General features: G+C 41.1%; 1 protein-coding gene across 1 annotated transcript in view; it reads left to right on the top strand.

Annotated features, from left to right (window-relative positions):
- The window catches only part of ntrk2a (neurotrophic tyrosine kinase, receptor, type 2a), a 298,501-nt gene extending 286,541 nt beyond the window's left edge, over positions 1–11,960 (top strand). The window contains exon 17 of the mRNA XM_069929911.1: positions 10,112–11,960. Within this exon, the coding sequence (XP_069786012.1) occupies positions 10,112–10,297 (186 nt within the window). The 3' untranslated portion in view covers positions 10,298–11,960. The remainder of the gene's footprint in view (positions 1–10,111) is intronic.
- The last annotated feature ends 2,257 nt before the right edge of the window (positions 11,961–14,217 follow it).

The following is a 14,217-nucleotide window of genomic DNA, read 5'->3' as shown; positions in this document are numbered from 1 at the left end:
GAGGAAGCATATGAGATGGGGGAGATATTGAATAAATTCTTCTCTTTGGTGTTCACAAGGGAAAGAGATATTGAATTGTGTAGGATGTGAGGCAAAATGGTTAGTTATGGAAAAGATAGGTATAGTAAAGAAGGGATTTTAGAACTTCTGGGGTATATAAAGATAGATAAGTCTCCTGGTCCTCATGGGATTTTTCCCAGGACCTTAAGGGAGGTCAGGGAGGATATAGCGGAGACTCTGAAAGTGATTTTTAAATGGTCACTGGAGGAGAGTGTGGTGCCACAGGATTGGCGGGTTGCAAACATGGTTCTGTTGTTTAAAAAGGGCGCAAGATATAGGCCAAGCAATTATCAGCCAGTAAGTTTGACATCGGTGGTGGGGAAACTAATGGAAGGAATTCTTAGGGATAATATATATAAATATCTGGAAAGGCAAGGATTGATCAGGGACACCCAACATGGGTTTGTGAGGGGAAAGTCATGTTTGACAAATCTTTTTGAATTTTTTGAAGAGGTGACCAGAAAGATTGATGAAGGTAGAGCAATTGATGTGGTCTATTTGGATTTTAATAAGGCTTTCGATAAGGTTCCTCATGAAAGGTTAATGAGGATGGTTCAGTCTCTAGGGATTAATATAGAGATGGTCAGATGGGTTCAACGGTGGCTGGAAGATAGGTACCAGAGAGTCACGGTGGACAACTGTCTGTCAGGATGGAGGCCGGTGACAAGCGGTGTGCCTCAGGGATCGGTGTTGGGTCCTTTGTTGTTCACCATTATATTAATGATTTGGGTGGTTATTTTGGTGAGTAAATATGCGTTTGATACAAAAATAGGGGGAGTTTTGGAAAGTGAAGAAGGTTTTCATGGACTACAGAAGGATTTGGACTGTTTGGAAAAGTGGGCTGATAGATAGCAGATGGAGTCTAGTGTTGATAAGTGTGAGGTTCTTCATTTTGTGAGAAATAACCAAAATAGGATGTATGCAGTGAAGGGGAGGGCAATGAGGAATGTAGAGGAACAGAGGGATCTTGGAATAATGGTTCAGCATTCCTTGAAGGTGGATTACCATGTAGATAGGGTGGTGAAGAAGGCTTTTGATATGCTGGTGTTTATAAATCATAGCATAGAATATAGGAGCTGGGGGTGATGTTGAGACTGTTTAAGACATTGGTGAGGTCAAGTTTGGAATATTGTGTGCGGATCTGGTCTCCAATTTATAGGAAGGATATAAATAAGGTAGAGAGGGTGCAAAGAAGGTTTATGAAAATGTTGCCTGGATTGCAGTATCTTGAATACGGAGAAAGAGTGAGTAGTCTGGGACTTTATTCATTGGAGTGTAGAAGATTGAGAGGGGATTTGAAGAGGTATTTAAAGTGATAAAGGGAATAGCTAGAGTAGATGTGAATAGGCTCTTTCCCCTGAGGGTAGGGGAAATTGGAACAAGGGGTCATAATTTAAGGATTAGGGGAAAAACTTTAGGAGTACTATAAGAGGATGAGTGGAATGATCTTCCGGAAGAGGTAGTTTTGGCAGGGTTCATTCTGTCATTTAAGAGGAGGTTAGATGAGTACATGGATGTGAGGGGGTCGGGGGGTTATGGGCAAGGGAGTGGGTAGGTGGAACTAGTGAAGTTTCAAGTTAATCAGTGTGGACTAGAAAGGCCGATATGGCTTGTTTCCGTACTGTAAATTGTTATATAGTTATGTGGAGATTATGAGTTGTTCATAAAATAAAAATACAATAGATACAAAATAATCCAGGTTTCTTCATCACAATAGAAGAAATATTACATGGTACCAGAAGTGGGTATCAGTGGGTATCAGCAGGAGACATGAAAAGGGTGAAGCAGCCTGATGCTCTGAATTGGACTGGGAATGTTGACCATGAGTGGTAGTTGTTCAAACAACGATTCATGCTGTATCTGCAAGCCATTGGATTCGATAGCAAACCAGATGCATTGAAGTGTGCACTGCGCCTTACCCTGGCAGGACCTCAAGCATTAGAAGCTTTCAACACAACATCTGTTTTTGCAGAGACAGATGATCATGGCAAGTTAGACCAAGTTATTGAGATGTTTGAAGGACACTGATCACCAAATAAAAATAAAATTTTGGAGAGGTCAATTTTTTCCTCATGCACACAGCTGCAGGCAGAGAGCTTTGATACTTTTTTAACAGACTTGAAATCGAAAGCAATAACATGCAATTTTGAATTTCTGTAAGAGTTATGATCAAATTGTGTTTGGAATTATTGACAAGAAAGTGAGAGAGGTTGCTACAAGAGATTGAACTTACCATAGTTGGGGCTGTGAAGAAATGCCATGCCAGTAAAATAGCTCTGTTGCACGCAAAAAGTTTGGTGAGGGTGAAAATGAAGGCACAGCCTGAGCCACAGTGTCTGGGGGCACACATAAGGAGAAAACGAGACATAGGAAATTGTAAACAACGTGGCAACCAACATGCACCAAAACAATGCCCAGCCTATGGAAAAATCACTATGTAAATCAATGTTTTTCCAAAGGGAAACAAAACAGAAGTGAAAGTGTGCACACTATAGAAGAAATTGCCCTCAGTGATGCATTCTTTGTTTTCATGGTAGCGCAAGAAAATTCTGTTGGTTTGTGACAAGTGGACAATATCATTGCATGCAAATGGAGCAGATATACATTTCAAACTGAATACAGGGGCAAAGGCCAATTGATCTGTAAGTGTAACATCAGGGCAATGGAGATAAAGGAACACATCATCCAAATTCTGTTCAGTTCTAAACCTACAAAAGGCACATGTAGACTCAAGGTGCAGTAGTCCCAGATGAACACGACTCACTTCTTGGTGACAAAGCATGTGAAAACTTAGGCCTAGTCAAGAGGGTGTACAACATTAACAGCACCAATACACAGAATGGCATAGAGGAAATACTGGATCAATTTCCAAACAATTTCAAGGGGTTTTGAGTTCTACCATTCACCTACAGGATACAATTAAAGGAGAACACAGAGTCAGTAGTACATGCCCCAAGATGGGTCCAGCACCACTAAAAGACAAGTTCAAGTAGAAATTTGCCCAAATGACATCACTAGGGGTCATAAAGAAAGTGGAGGATCCCACAGAATGGGTGAATTCAAAGGTGTGTGTCAAAAAGAACGGTGACCTACACATGTGCATGGACCCAAAAGACTAGAATGCCAATATAAAGAGGGAACATTATCAGATTCCAACCAAAGAAGAGATTACAAGTGAGATAGCCGGAGTGAAGTTTTCATCAAATTAGACACAACCCAGGGCTTCTGGCAAATAAAACTGCATGAAGATAGCACAAAATACTGTAAATTCAATACACCATTTGGCCAATACTCCTGTTTTTGAAGCCTTTTTGAATTTCCTCATCTCCTGAAGTGTTCCACTGGACAACGGTGCACTTCATAGAAGGCATAAATAGGGTACATATGCACATGGATGAGATGATCCTATGGGGATCCACACAGGAGCAACACAATGAAAGGCTCATCAAAGCATTACAACGCATCCAGAAGTATGGATTAAAGCTAAACAGAGCAAAACATTAGTTTGGTGTGAAGGAAATCACCTTTCTGGGAGATAAGCTCTCGGAGGCAGGTGTGGAGCCAGACAAGAGCAAAGTGAAAGTAATTCTAGAGATGCCCAGACCCAGAGCCAAAAAGGGGATATTGAGAGTGCTGGGAATGATCAATTTCATTGGTAAATTCCTACCAAACTTGTCTTCCAAACCAATGTACCTGAGGGAGTTGTTACATGACAAATGTGAATTCAAGTGGACAGACAACCATGAGGATGAATGGGGATGACTGAAGACCATTCTAACTACAGAACCGATGCCTTTGACGTTCTTTGACCCATTCAGGAGGAAAATATCTACGGACACTTCAAAAGACGGAATAGGTGTCGTACTACTGCAGACTGTGGGAGAAGATTGGAGGCCAGTTGCCTATGTATCAAGGACAATGACTACATCTGATTATCAATATGCACAGGTCGAGAAAGATTGTCTGGGTCTAGTCTATGGACTCGAGAAATTCCACAGCTGTGTATGGTCTAACAACATTTGTAGCAGAGACAGAACACAAGCCATTAAATAGCCATAATGAAGAAAAAGAACTCAGTGAGATGTCACTGTGAATCTAAAGACTAATGATAAAGCCACAATGTTATGACCTTGAATTTGGTGTACACATCAGGGAATCTTATTGTGCTGGCTGATGCGCTGTCCAGGGCAACGATGCAGAGTGAAGCGTACAATAAGAGTTCAACAGAGACAAATGTGAATCTCCATATGAACCTGATCACTGAATCTCTTCCCATTATCTGACATGAAATCCAAGCAGCTTGCAGCTGAAACAGAAAAAGATATAGTTCTACAGAAGGTATATCAAGATCTGAATGAAGATTGGCCTAGAGGTGAATGTTAGCAATACTACAATCACAAAGGATCTAATCAGGGGTGTTAGGGTAACCATGGTGGGGGTTGGGGGGGTGTGTGCACAAGCTGCTGTTCGAGAACTCACCTGGGGGGAGGAGAGGTGCCTTACCTGCCATGGATCTCCTCCATCTGCTGAGCCACCATACTTCCCTCCGGCATTCTTCGAACAGGTAAATCAGCCACAAATCATCCTGACAGTCGTACAGACACAACTCTCTGCGAGGTCCAGGGATTAGCCACATATTGGCACTTTGTTGCCTCCCTTCTTTCCTTCGTAATGTTACCGAAGCCTTTTTCTTTTTCGGAGGCGGCGGGGAAATAAGCTACAAATCCACCAAGGAGCCCCACATGCTGCCAAATGAGGCCACCTGCAAATTGCAGGAATAACACCTAATATTTTGTCTGGGCACTCGTCAACCAGATGGCATTAACATCGACTTCTGCAGTTTCGGTTAGGCCCTGCCCCTGTCTCTCTATCTTTCCCTATCCCTCTGTCTCTTTTCTCCATTCCCTCTCCATTTAGAGGTACCCCCCCATCACTTCTCAGCTTTTTGCTCTTTTGCCCGCCCACCCATATCCACCTATGAACTCTTGACTGTTGGCCTGTACTCCTCCCTCTGCCCCTTCTTCTCTACATTTGTGTTCAGGGTGCAGCCTGTTTTTTGCTCAAACCTTGATGGAGGGCTCAGGCCTGAAATGTTGATTATATGCTTGTGCTTCCTATGGACACTGCCTGACCTGCTGAGTTTCTCCAGCAGCTTTGTATATTGCTCTATATATAGCATCTGCAGACATTCCTGTTTAAGCACCATAACATTAGAGCATAGCAATTCCACGGTTTGTTTGGATCTTGCCCAATTTTTATCCTTAGCTCAGCAAGTAAAACAAATCCCGAACTGACTGTATTTTCTATCGTGGCCACCACAGCGATGGGAGACTGTAATATATAGTGAACTAAAAAGTAGATGAAGGTGAGGACTGTCCAATATGAACCGTATAGGTTCAGAGTATCATTTGGACTGTAACATCATTTTGAGAGCAATGAAAACATTTGCAGTCCTCAACAAAAACAGATAAGAAATTATCTGTTTGGCAAGTAGGGGACAACCAGTTTAACAGATGATCAGAAATACTGAATGGTCACAGTTCAAAAGAAGAATATCCAGCTTGTAAAAACGATCCATTCCCCCACCCTCTCACCATACACTGGCAGACACTTTCCATTCAGACTCAGATCCAACCTCCAATTCAAATGTAACATTCTTCATTTCTCAGCATTACATTTCAATGCATTCTGCCATCCCATCTGTATATCTTTAAATTCTATTGATGTCCTCCTCATGGTTAAGTGTATCTTTAAGGTTTGCATCATCTGCAAATTTGTCCCCTGTACACACAAGTCTAAATATTAAGAAAAGCAGTGGTTTCTCCTTCAGTCTGAAAACGGCCTTCCCCTGTTACTTTGTTTCCTGTTACTTAGCCAATTTTTATACATGCAGTTACAGTCCCTTTTATTCCATGGGCTTCAATCTTAACAAATCTGATGTTTCATATGCCTTTTGAACACTATGTATACCACATCAGCAGTATTTTCCACATGAAGCTATACTGTTAATTCATCAAAATCTCCATCAAGTTAGCCAGACATATGCGGTAGCCAGGTGGCAGTTGTGCCTGCAGGGATTGACAAATAAGGTGGAAGGGAAATTGCTCAGTACAGAGTACTGTAGCAAAGTCATTTCAAGTAGGTCATATGATATTCTTGCTGTGGATGGCACTGCACAAGTATTGAGAAAGAGTTACAAGACCTTTTGTCGTCTGCAGTGATACTGAATGGGCTGAATCAAACTAAATTTGAACTGTCTCCATTGAGGTGGGAATGTACAGTACTTTAGCACCATTTCAGAATCAGAATCAACATTTATTGTCTTGAACAAGTCGTGAAATTTGGTGTTTTGCGGCAGCGTCAGTGTCTTTGGTTCATTGATTATTCAAGAATCTGATGGCAGCAGGGAAGAAGCTGTCCCGGTGCCTTTGATTACTTGTCTTTAGGCTCCTGTACCTTTTTCCCAGTGATAGCTGAGTGAAGAGGGCATGGCCTCGGTGATGGGGGTCCTTGAGGATAGAGGCTGCTTTTTTAAGACAACTTACCTCGGTCATAGCTACCGCCTTCTTGACCTGCTCGGCCACTGTGCAGCCTTGTGCCGCCTGGCCTCTGCTTCTTCTTCACCGCCATGTCCAGAGGCTCTGCCTTGTCTGTCAATGCTGCCGTGGAGAGCTCTGCGCCCGTCCCTGCCATCTAGGCCAAGTTAACAACTCTCTGGAGAGGCACCAGGCAGTGATGCAACCAGCCAGAACGCTCTCATTGGTACACCTGTAGAAGTTTACAGGAGTCTTTGGTGACATACTGAATCTCCTCAGACATCTCATAATGTAAAGCTGTTGGCGAGCCTTCTTTGTGATAGCACCAATGTGGAGGTTCCAGAACAGATCCTCAGAGTTGTCGACACCATTGGCATGTTTAGGGTATGGCAGGTGGGCCACAGAACCAGGCATCACTTGCAGAGGGGCACCACTGTCCTTGCCTTACCAGCCCAGTATCAGAGTCCCTAGCCCAATAATGAATCTCCACCCTAGTGCTGCACTGCCAGGGCCCACTTGAGTGCCCCAGGGCACCTCACTCAATGTGGGATGAATGGGAAAAATGGCCGTCTTCATCTTCCTTACCCATAATCCCCCATACAGCTGGAATTGCTCTACATTTCACTGGCATTGGCAGAAAAGTTCCAGCTGTGAGGGGGATTATGGGTAGAAAGATGAAGATGACCATTTTGCCCATTCATCCCACATTGAATGGAGCTGCACCTAGTGATAGCGATAACAGTGCATGGGCACTAGATGGCAGGGACGGGCGCAGAGCTCTCCACGGCACCATTGACAGACAAGGCGGAGCCTCAGGACATGGCGGTGAAGACGAAGCAGAGGCCAGGCGGCACAAGGCTGCACAGTGGCCGAGCAGGTCATGAAGGCGGTAGCTATGACCGAGGTAAGGAGTGACACAGGCTGTCGGTGGCTGCTATGAAGAAATTTCTCACGGCCAGTGGCTACAACCTAGAGTGCCACAACTTGAGGGTCAACAACTCCGTGCTTGGTAAGCCGAGGCTCGTTAGTGCAGACAGCTGGCTGCAGCACCTCAGACTCAGTCAGGTTCAGTAGCTGGCCAGAGGAGCCTGGTGCCGAAGGCCAGGCAAGTTAGTGGGGCTATCACAGCCCACCCTAGCTGCGCACAGACAGCCTCGCTGATCTCCCTGCAGCCTGAACATTGTCTTCTGAACTGCTGGCTTCTGTGAAGATTGTTGTATGGATGGGAGCTGCTGAGAAATGAAAGCTGGTGGCTTTAGAAATATTTTTGGAGCATGATAGGGGTGGCTGCTGTCTTTGCAGGTCAGTGTGGGCTCCCAGTCATCAGGAGGAGGGAAGGGGTAAAGACAGATTGGTGTTTTGCAACCTGTATCCACAACCTGCATGTGTGGTAGTGGTGAGGGGCACTTAAAATGGAAACTATGTCGGGCAGCAATGGCACGGTTGGTGTGTGGCCATTTTTAGTGCAGTTTCTTGAAGGGGGTGCCACTTAGATACGCCACTGGTTGACACCCAGGAATTTGAAGTTCTTGACTCTCTCCACTACTGAGCCATTATTGTTCCCCAGACTTCCTTCTGAAGTCCACACATTGAGTGCAAGGTTATTGTCATTACACCATTCAACGAGCTGATCTATCTCCCTCCTGTCCACTTCCTCATTTCTGTTTGTGATTCTGCCGACAACTATGGTGTCATCAGCAAATTTGTAGATAGCATTGGAATTGTGCCTGTCCACACAAGCGTGGGTGTATAACGAGTTGAGCAATAGGCTAAGCACCACATCCTTGGGGTTCGCCTTTGTTGATGATCAGTGAGGAAGAGATGTTGTTTCCAATTCGTACTGACTGTGGTTTTCTGATGAGAAAGTCAAGAATCCAGTTACAGAGGGGGATACAGAGGCCTAGAGACTGTAGCTTCTCGACCTGCACTGAGGGAATAATGGTATTGAAGGCTGATCTGTAGTCAATGAAGGGCAGCCATATATATATGAATTGTTGTTTTAGAGGTGATCGAGAGTTGAGTGGAGAGCCAGTGATATTGCATCTTCTGTGGAGCAATTGTGATGATAGGTGAATTGCATGGGTCCAGATCTTTAGTTGTTAATTCTGGCCATGACCAGCCTCTCGAAGCATTTCAACAGAGCAGAAGTTAGTGCTACTGGGTGGTAGACGTTGAGGCAGCTCATACTACTCTTCTTGGGTACTGGGATGATTGATGCCCTTTTGAAGCTGGTGGGAACCTCTGACTGCTACAATGAGAGTTTGAAAATGTCCATGAACACTCCAGTTAGTTGGTTGGCGCAGAGTTTTAGCACTCTACCAGGTACGCCGTCAGGGCCTAATGCCTTTTGCGAGGATTCACTCTTTTGAATGATGTTCTGACATCGCCCTCAGAGATAGATATCACAGAGGTCCTCAGCCTTTTCAGGAATTCTAATAGGCACTGTTTGGTTCTTCTCCTCAAAGCAGGCATTGGGTAATGAAGCATCACAGCCATTTATAGTGTTCGCCCTTGCTTTGTAGGCTGTAATGGTTTCACTTCCAACCATAGCTGGTGTGCATCTGTCTCTGTCTCTAGCTTCCTCCGGAATTGCCATTTTGCTTCAGAAATGGCCTTCCGCAGGTTGTACCCGTGTTCAACAGGGCGGAAGATCCTATGAGCAATGTTACATCTGAAGTGTGGCCAAGGTGCATCAAGAGAGTCTGAAGAAAGTAAAAGAGAGGGAAGATGAATGGTGATTTGAATAACATTAACTTGAATATCGACAGCAGGAAGGGGAAAATGTCTAATGGCCACTGGAAATCAAGATGCAAAACAGAGCGACAACAAAATATGAGGAGACTTCACAAGAGATCAAATTAACATTTGATGGTTGGATTAATGGTCTTGTAATATTTGAAAACTACTGAGGTATTTCAGTATTATTGGCTAGTGTTACATTTAATGTTGTAGCTGGTGTTTATAAAAATATGTTCTGTAAAGTAGCAATGTACTTGTGTTTATGTACAGTTAGGGTAACGATTGCCATACGGGATGTGTGATTAGTCTGTAAAAAGCTTGTTTGGAAAATTGATTTATAAGAAAGTCAGTTTAGCATTGTTTGTAAATGAGAGGAATAAAGGAATGAATAAATGTATGTTTTGGTAAACTTAAAGAACTGTGTTAATAAAATTCTCTGATTAATCTTCCATATATTAATAATTAATCAGTCATATAATTTAATATATGATTTATACGGATTTGTTTTGAAGAGGAAGTGGTATTGTATAAGTGAATGTGAATGTAGGTTTAAAAATTGTGCCTGCAATGTGGTATAACTTTTGAAATATTATCATACCAGGCTCTGATGTCAGTTGAGTGCTTGCTACTTTCACTAAAGGAAGTCATTTTGGTTGTTCCATCCTTGTAATTTGTGTTGATGAAGAATGACATAAAATAACTTGCAGATAATACAAGAGTTCAGCAGCAAAATCAAAGTGACATCATGTATTAATGTTCTCCGATGCTGTCAACAGGTCATCGAATGTATCACACAAGGCCGTGTCCTGCAGCGCCCACGAACCTGCCCAAAAGAGGTGTACGATCTGATGCTTGGTTGCTGGCAACGTGAACCACACATGAGGCTGAACATCAAGGAAATTCACAGTCTTCTCCAAACTTTGGCAAAGGCTTCTCCTGTATATCTGGATATCCTTGGTTAAGCCTCACTTGACAATTGTAGGCGTGCTTGTGTGTGTGCGAGATTGTTGCTGCATTTTGAAGAAACGTGCTCTGATCCCTGACAGTATAAATAGCAATGAGAAGAAGTTTTTAAAGAGCAAAATGACAAAACTTCTCCCTTTGTAGTCAAGCTAATGACTTTGAATTTTATCATACTCTCTCTCAAATTGATCTGGTTTTTGCTCGTTTGTAACTCTGCCTAGATGCAGCCTTAATCTAACCGATTATTCTGCTGAAGACAGTCAAAATTCCTCACTGCAATTAACATTAACCCTCTGATGATTTGCCTTTGCTTTTGGATGAAAAAAGGGAAGAACAGATGACTGCGAATCAAGAAGTTTCAGCTGCCAACAAAGAAAGAAAAAAAGTGTTCACTCAACTGCACCAATGCTGCAGTCCATGAATAAATATTGTCCAAAATAGAGGAAGTATAGAAGTTTATGAGAAACATATTTAATTCAGAGAAAGTAGGCATAAAATCTTGATTTATTGCATACTGGTAAAGTAATAGGCTTCAAGTTTGCTAATGGACTTCTTAAACATGTCCTTGAAACATGGCAATGTTTAGCCACCCAATTATACAGAAACTTTCCTGGCTTTTTGCTTTATCGTTCTTTTATTTGCATTGGACAATATGTCTCACAAAGAAGCAAGTGCAATACAACAGTTTGCTCTGAACTGGGCATCTAGAACAATGAGTGAATATAACTATATAAATGTGGCCTCCAGACAGCTTTATGAGCTTCAGGCTGGAGCTCACTGTAATATTAATTTCAGGGTCAAATACTAAAGGTGATTGACTTTAATAACACAGCACTTGTAGTTGTCTGGGCTAAACATCAGAAATATTCTTCTCCTAAAACAATTTCCCCCTTTGGTATGTGAGTGATATGTAATTGTGCATGATGCTAATATCATACTGTATGTACAAATGATCACACATATCTAGTACACCTTTTAGATGTAGGATGTTATCCATAATGGTGTTACATATATTTAATTAGGAACCCTCTTGGAGGTTATTAGCTGCAGGAAATTGCCTTATGCTTTTGCAGTATGATGGGATGTTAGAAATGCAGAGAAATTGAGAAATTTATGAAGATCATATAATCTGCAAGGAGTCAGTGAAATTAAGACCTTAAGGTAGACAGAAGTGAAATTATAATTAGAAAATGATAGCCATCACATAAAACCTTATACTAGATTCATTGTCTTGTTGCTATGGTATCTCCCTTCTCAGCATTCTTTGCTTGCTTCATTTTCTTTTGCTTTGACAATATTCTGACAGAAATGCACTGTAATCTTGTGTGCATTACAGTCAAGATGCATGGTTGATGGCTGATGCCTAAGCTTGTTGACATATAAATCTCAGTTATCAGATGATGTCGGGGAACTGTGGGGTAGATTTCGTATCAGTTTGACGAGTTCATCTTCAAGTAGGCACCCGATCTGTCAAAACCTAGCGTTTTCTCCTTTTTAAAACATACTCCCTCTGTGAGGGATGACGGTTGTAACTTGGAACTGCATTTGGCAACAAAATCTTATGATTTATCTGTTCTCCCATTTTCTCAGAACAAGAGGAGATCGGTACCAGACACTTAATTGTTTTTATAATTTTCTGGGCAAATATTTAATAATGTAATACTTTTTGATTTTTTGTATATTTTATTTTTTTAATTAATTTATTAATTGCACCAATCATTTAGTTATTTGCACCTTCAAGAGTAATTGCCAAAATAATTCTGTTGTATGTTTTAATTTGTGGCCTGATATTCATCTACAATTTGACAAATTCATTAAATTGAATTCTTATCTACCAGAGTTACAGTACTTCAGAGAGATTAGTAAAATAATTTAAATGCTGCTTAGATATGAAACGTAGCCTAAAAGAAAATGTTGCAGATTTTATTGAGATGATCCAATGTGTTATCTGAAATCTGTGTATTTTCATTAACAAAAGCATCAAGGATATGGAACAAAAGATGGCAAATGGAATTGAGGCCACTGGATGATGGAACAGCTTGAGGGATCAAATGAACTATTTTTGTTTATCTGTTCCAATCTTCTTTTGTTTCCATGATTTGAAGGATGTGCTTTTCATCTGCTTTTAGATTTACTGACAATTATACTATTTTGCAAACAGATGTACCAAGAACTCGGTGAGTTTTGTGGTAAATTTCAGCTTATTGTATTGTAATCTTGAATATAGCAAGGAGAATTCTTTCTGAGAATGTCAAAACTTCTGGCCATTTAAAATGTTGTTGTCAATCAAGAATGTATTAGCTGTTCATATCCCAGCTTTTTCTTACACTATGTTGAACACTGCTTTTACAATTTATTTTTCAAATGATAATCAATGTGAACATAAAAGACAGATGATGATATGTCCTTAATACTGGATATTTACTGTTGAAAGCTCAAAATACTTTGTGGACATAAATTATTACATGTTTGTTTTAAATAGTTTAAATGGTTTAGTAAATGAGATAAGTTGAATGGAATAATTGCTGTGAATTCCGTATACATTGAAGTGTGACATTCATGATGCTTCACTGCTTTAGGTCTATTACTGGTAGATGCCATGCTTTACATCAAATTCTTTTTTTAAAGTTAATGCATTGGGGAGCAAGAGTAGCACCAAGGCAATGATAGAGGGCATTTTTCTTTGAATGATCACCAGAGAGCATGGAAAAACTTAATAATGATTACACAAAATTAATAACCTTATCCTGTGATTTTACTCTCTGCTTTACTAATTGAATTTGAGGAAGGGAGAGAAAGCAACAGACAGGGTCATGAAAGAACATGGTAAATACATAAAGGAGATCCCATTGATGACAATATCAGGTGTGGCTTCTGGTCAGGCCAAATACAGGCCCAATGTGAATCATTTTGTTTTTCTTTATCATTATTTCCCATAGCAGAAGATCAGTGGATATTTCAGCTTGATTTTGTGACATTAAAACATTTGTTGGTGCTGATTACCAAATTCCACCCTTCATATGAAGCTACCTGTCCTTTCAACAGCATTGAGAAGATAGAGATTTTTGTGCCCTTTTAGTTTACAAACACATGTACCAATCTCCTACAACTGAAACTGTGACCTGGTGTATTTTTTTAAATTCAGCTGGATGTTTAGTATGTGTTCTCTCCTTTGAGTTTGTCCCAGTTATATTTTTCATTTTCTCCTAAAAAAAACTCTGATGACATTCATGTAGTCTGTGTCTTTCCCAAAAACCACAGATGTTGGGGTTCGAACGCTGGGGTAGGAATTTGAGGATAGGAGCAGGCAAGAGACAGTCAGCATGTGTCCATTTCCATGGGACGGAAACAAGGCAGTGCCTAACCAGTGGAATAGCTCTGAGGCCTGGCCATTTCTTACACTCAGCCTCATCTTTGTTATTGTTGACAAGGGCTGGACATCCTGCAGATTCAGCATCATGTCAGCCAGTGCATTATGTCAATGGTCAAGGCAATTCTATTGCAATTCCAATACAGCACATGGAATTCTGTGGAGCTGGGAAGATCACTAATTCCACTGAAATCACTTTATAATTCTAATCTGTCTGGTTTTAAACAGCCTGTTACACAAATGGACCCATGACATCTATTGCTGGAGCCTTAGCTTCTATTTTCTGTTGCAATCTATTGTACACTTTTATTTCTTGAATGGTCTGTGTAGCACTTGGCTGACTTTTAGATGATGCCTAAGTACCTGTGTTCTATATTTGTATGTTGAATTGTGACCAGTTTCTCAAATTGAAATGGAAAGTTACTTGTGATACAACAAATTCAATGGAAAAATTCTGTCTTACAATAAACATTGTCATCAGAAAGTATTGTTCTTGATGATTTTTCAATATAAATTTAGAGCAAATGTTAATATTGGTTATGTAATTGA

This window comes from Narcine bancroftii, chromosome 1, assembly GCF_036971445.1.
Source record: "Narcine bancroftii isolate sNarBan1 chromosome 1, sNarBan1.hap1, whole genome shotgun sequence".
Taxonomy (NCBI): Eukaryota; Metazoa; Chordata; class Chondrichthyes; order Torpediniformes; family Narcinidae; genus Narcine; species Narcine bancroftii.
The sequence above is the reverse complement of the archived record's forward strand: the minus strand, read 5'-3'. Positions and strand labels throughout refer to the sequence as shown.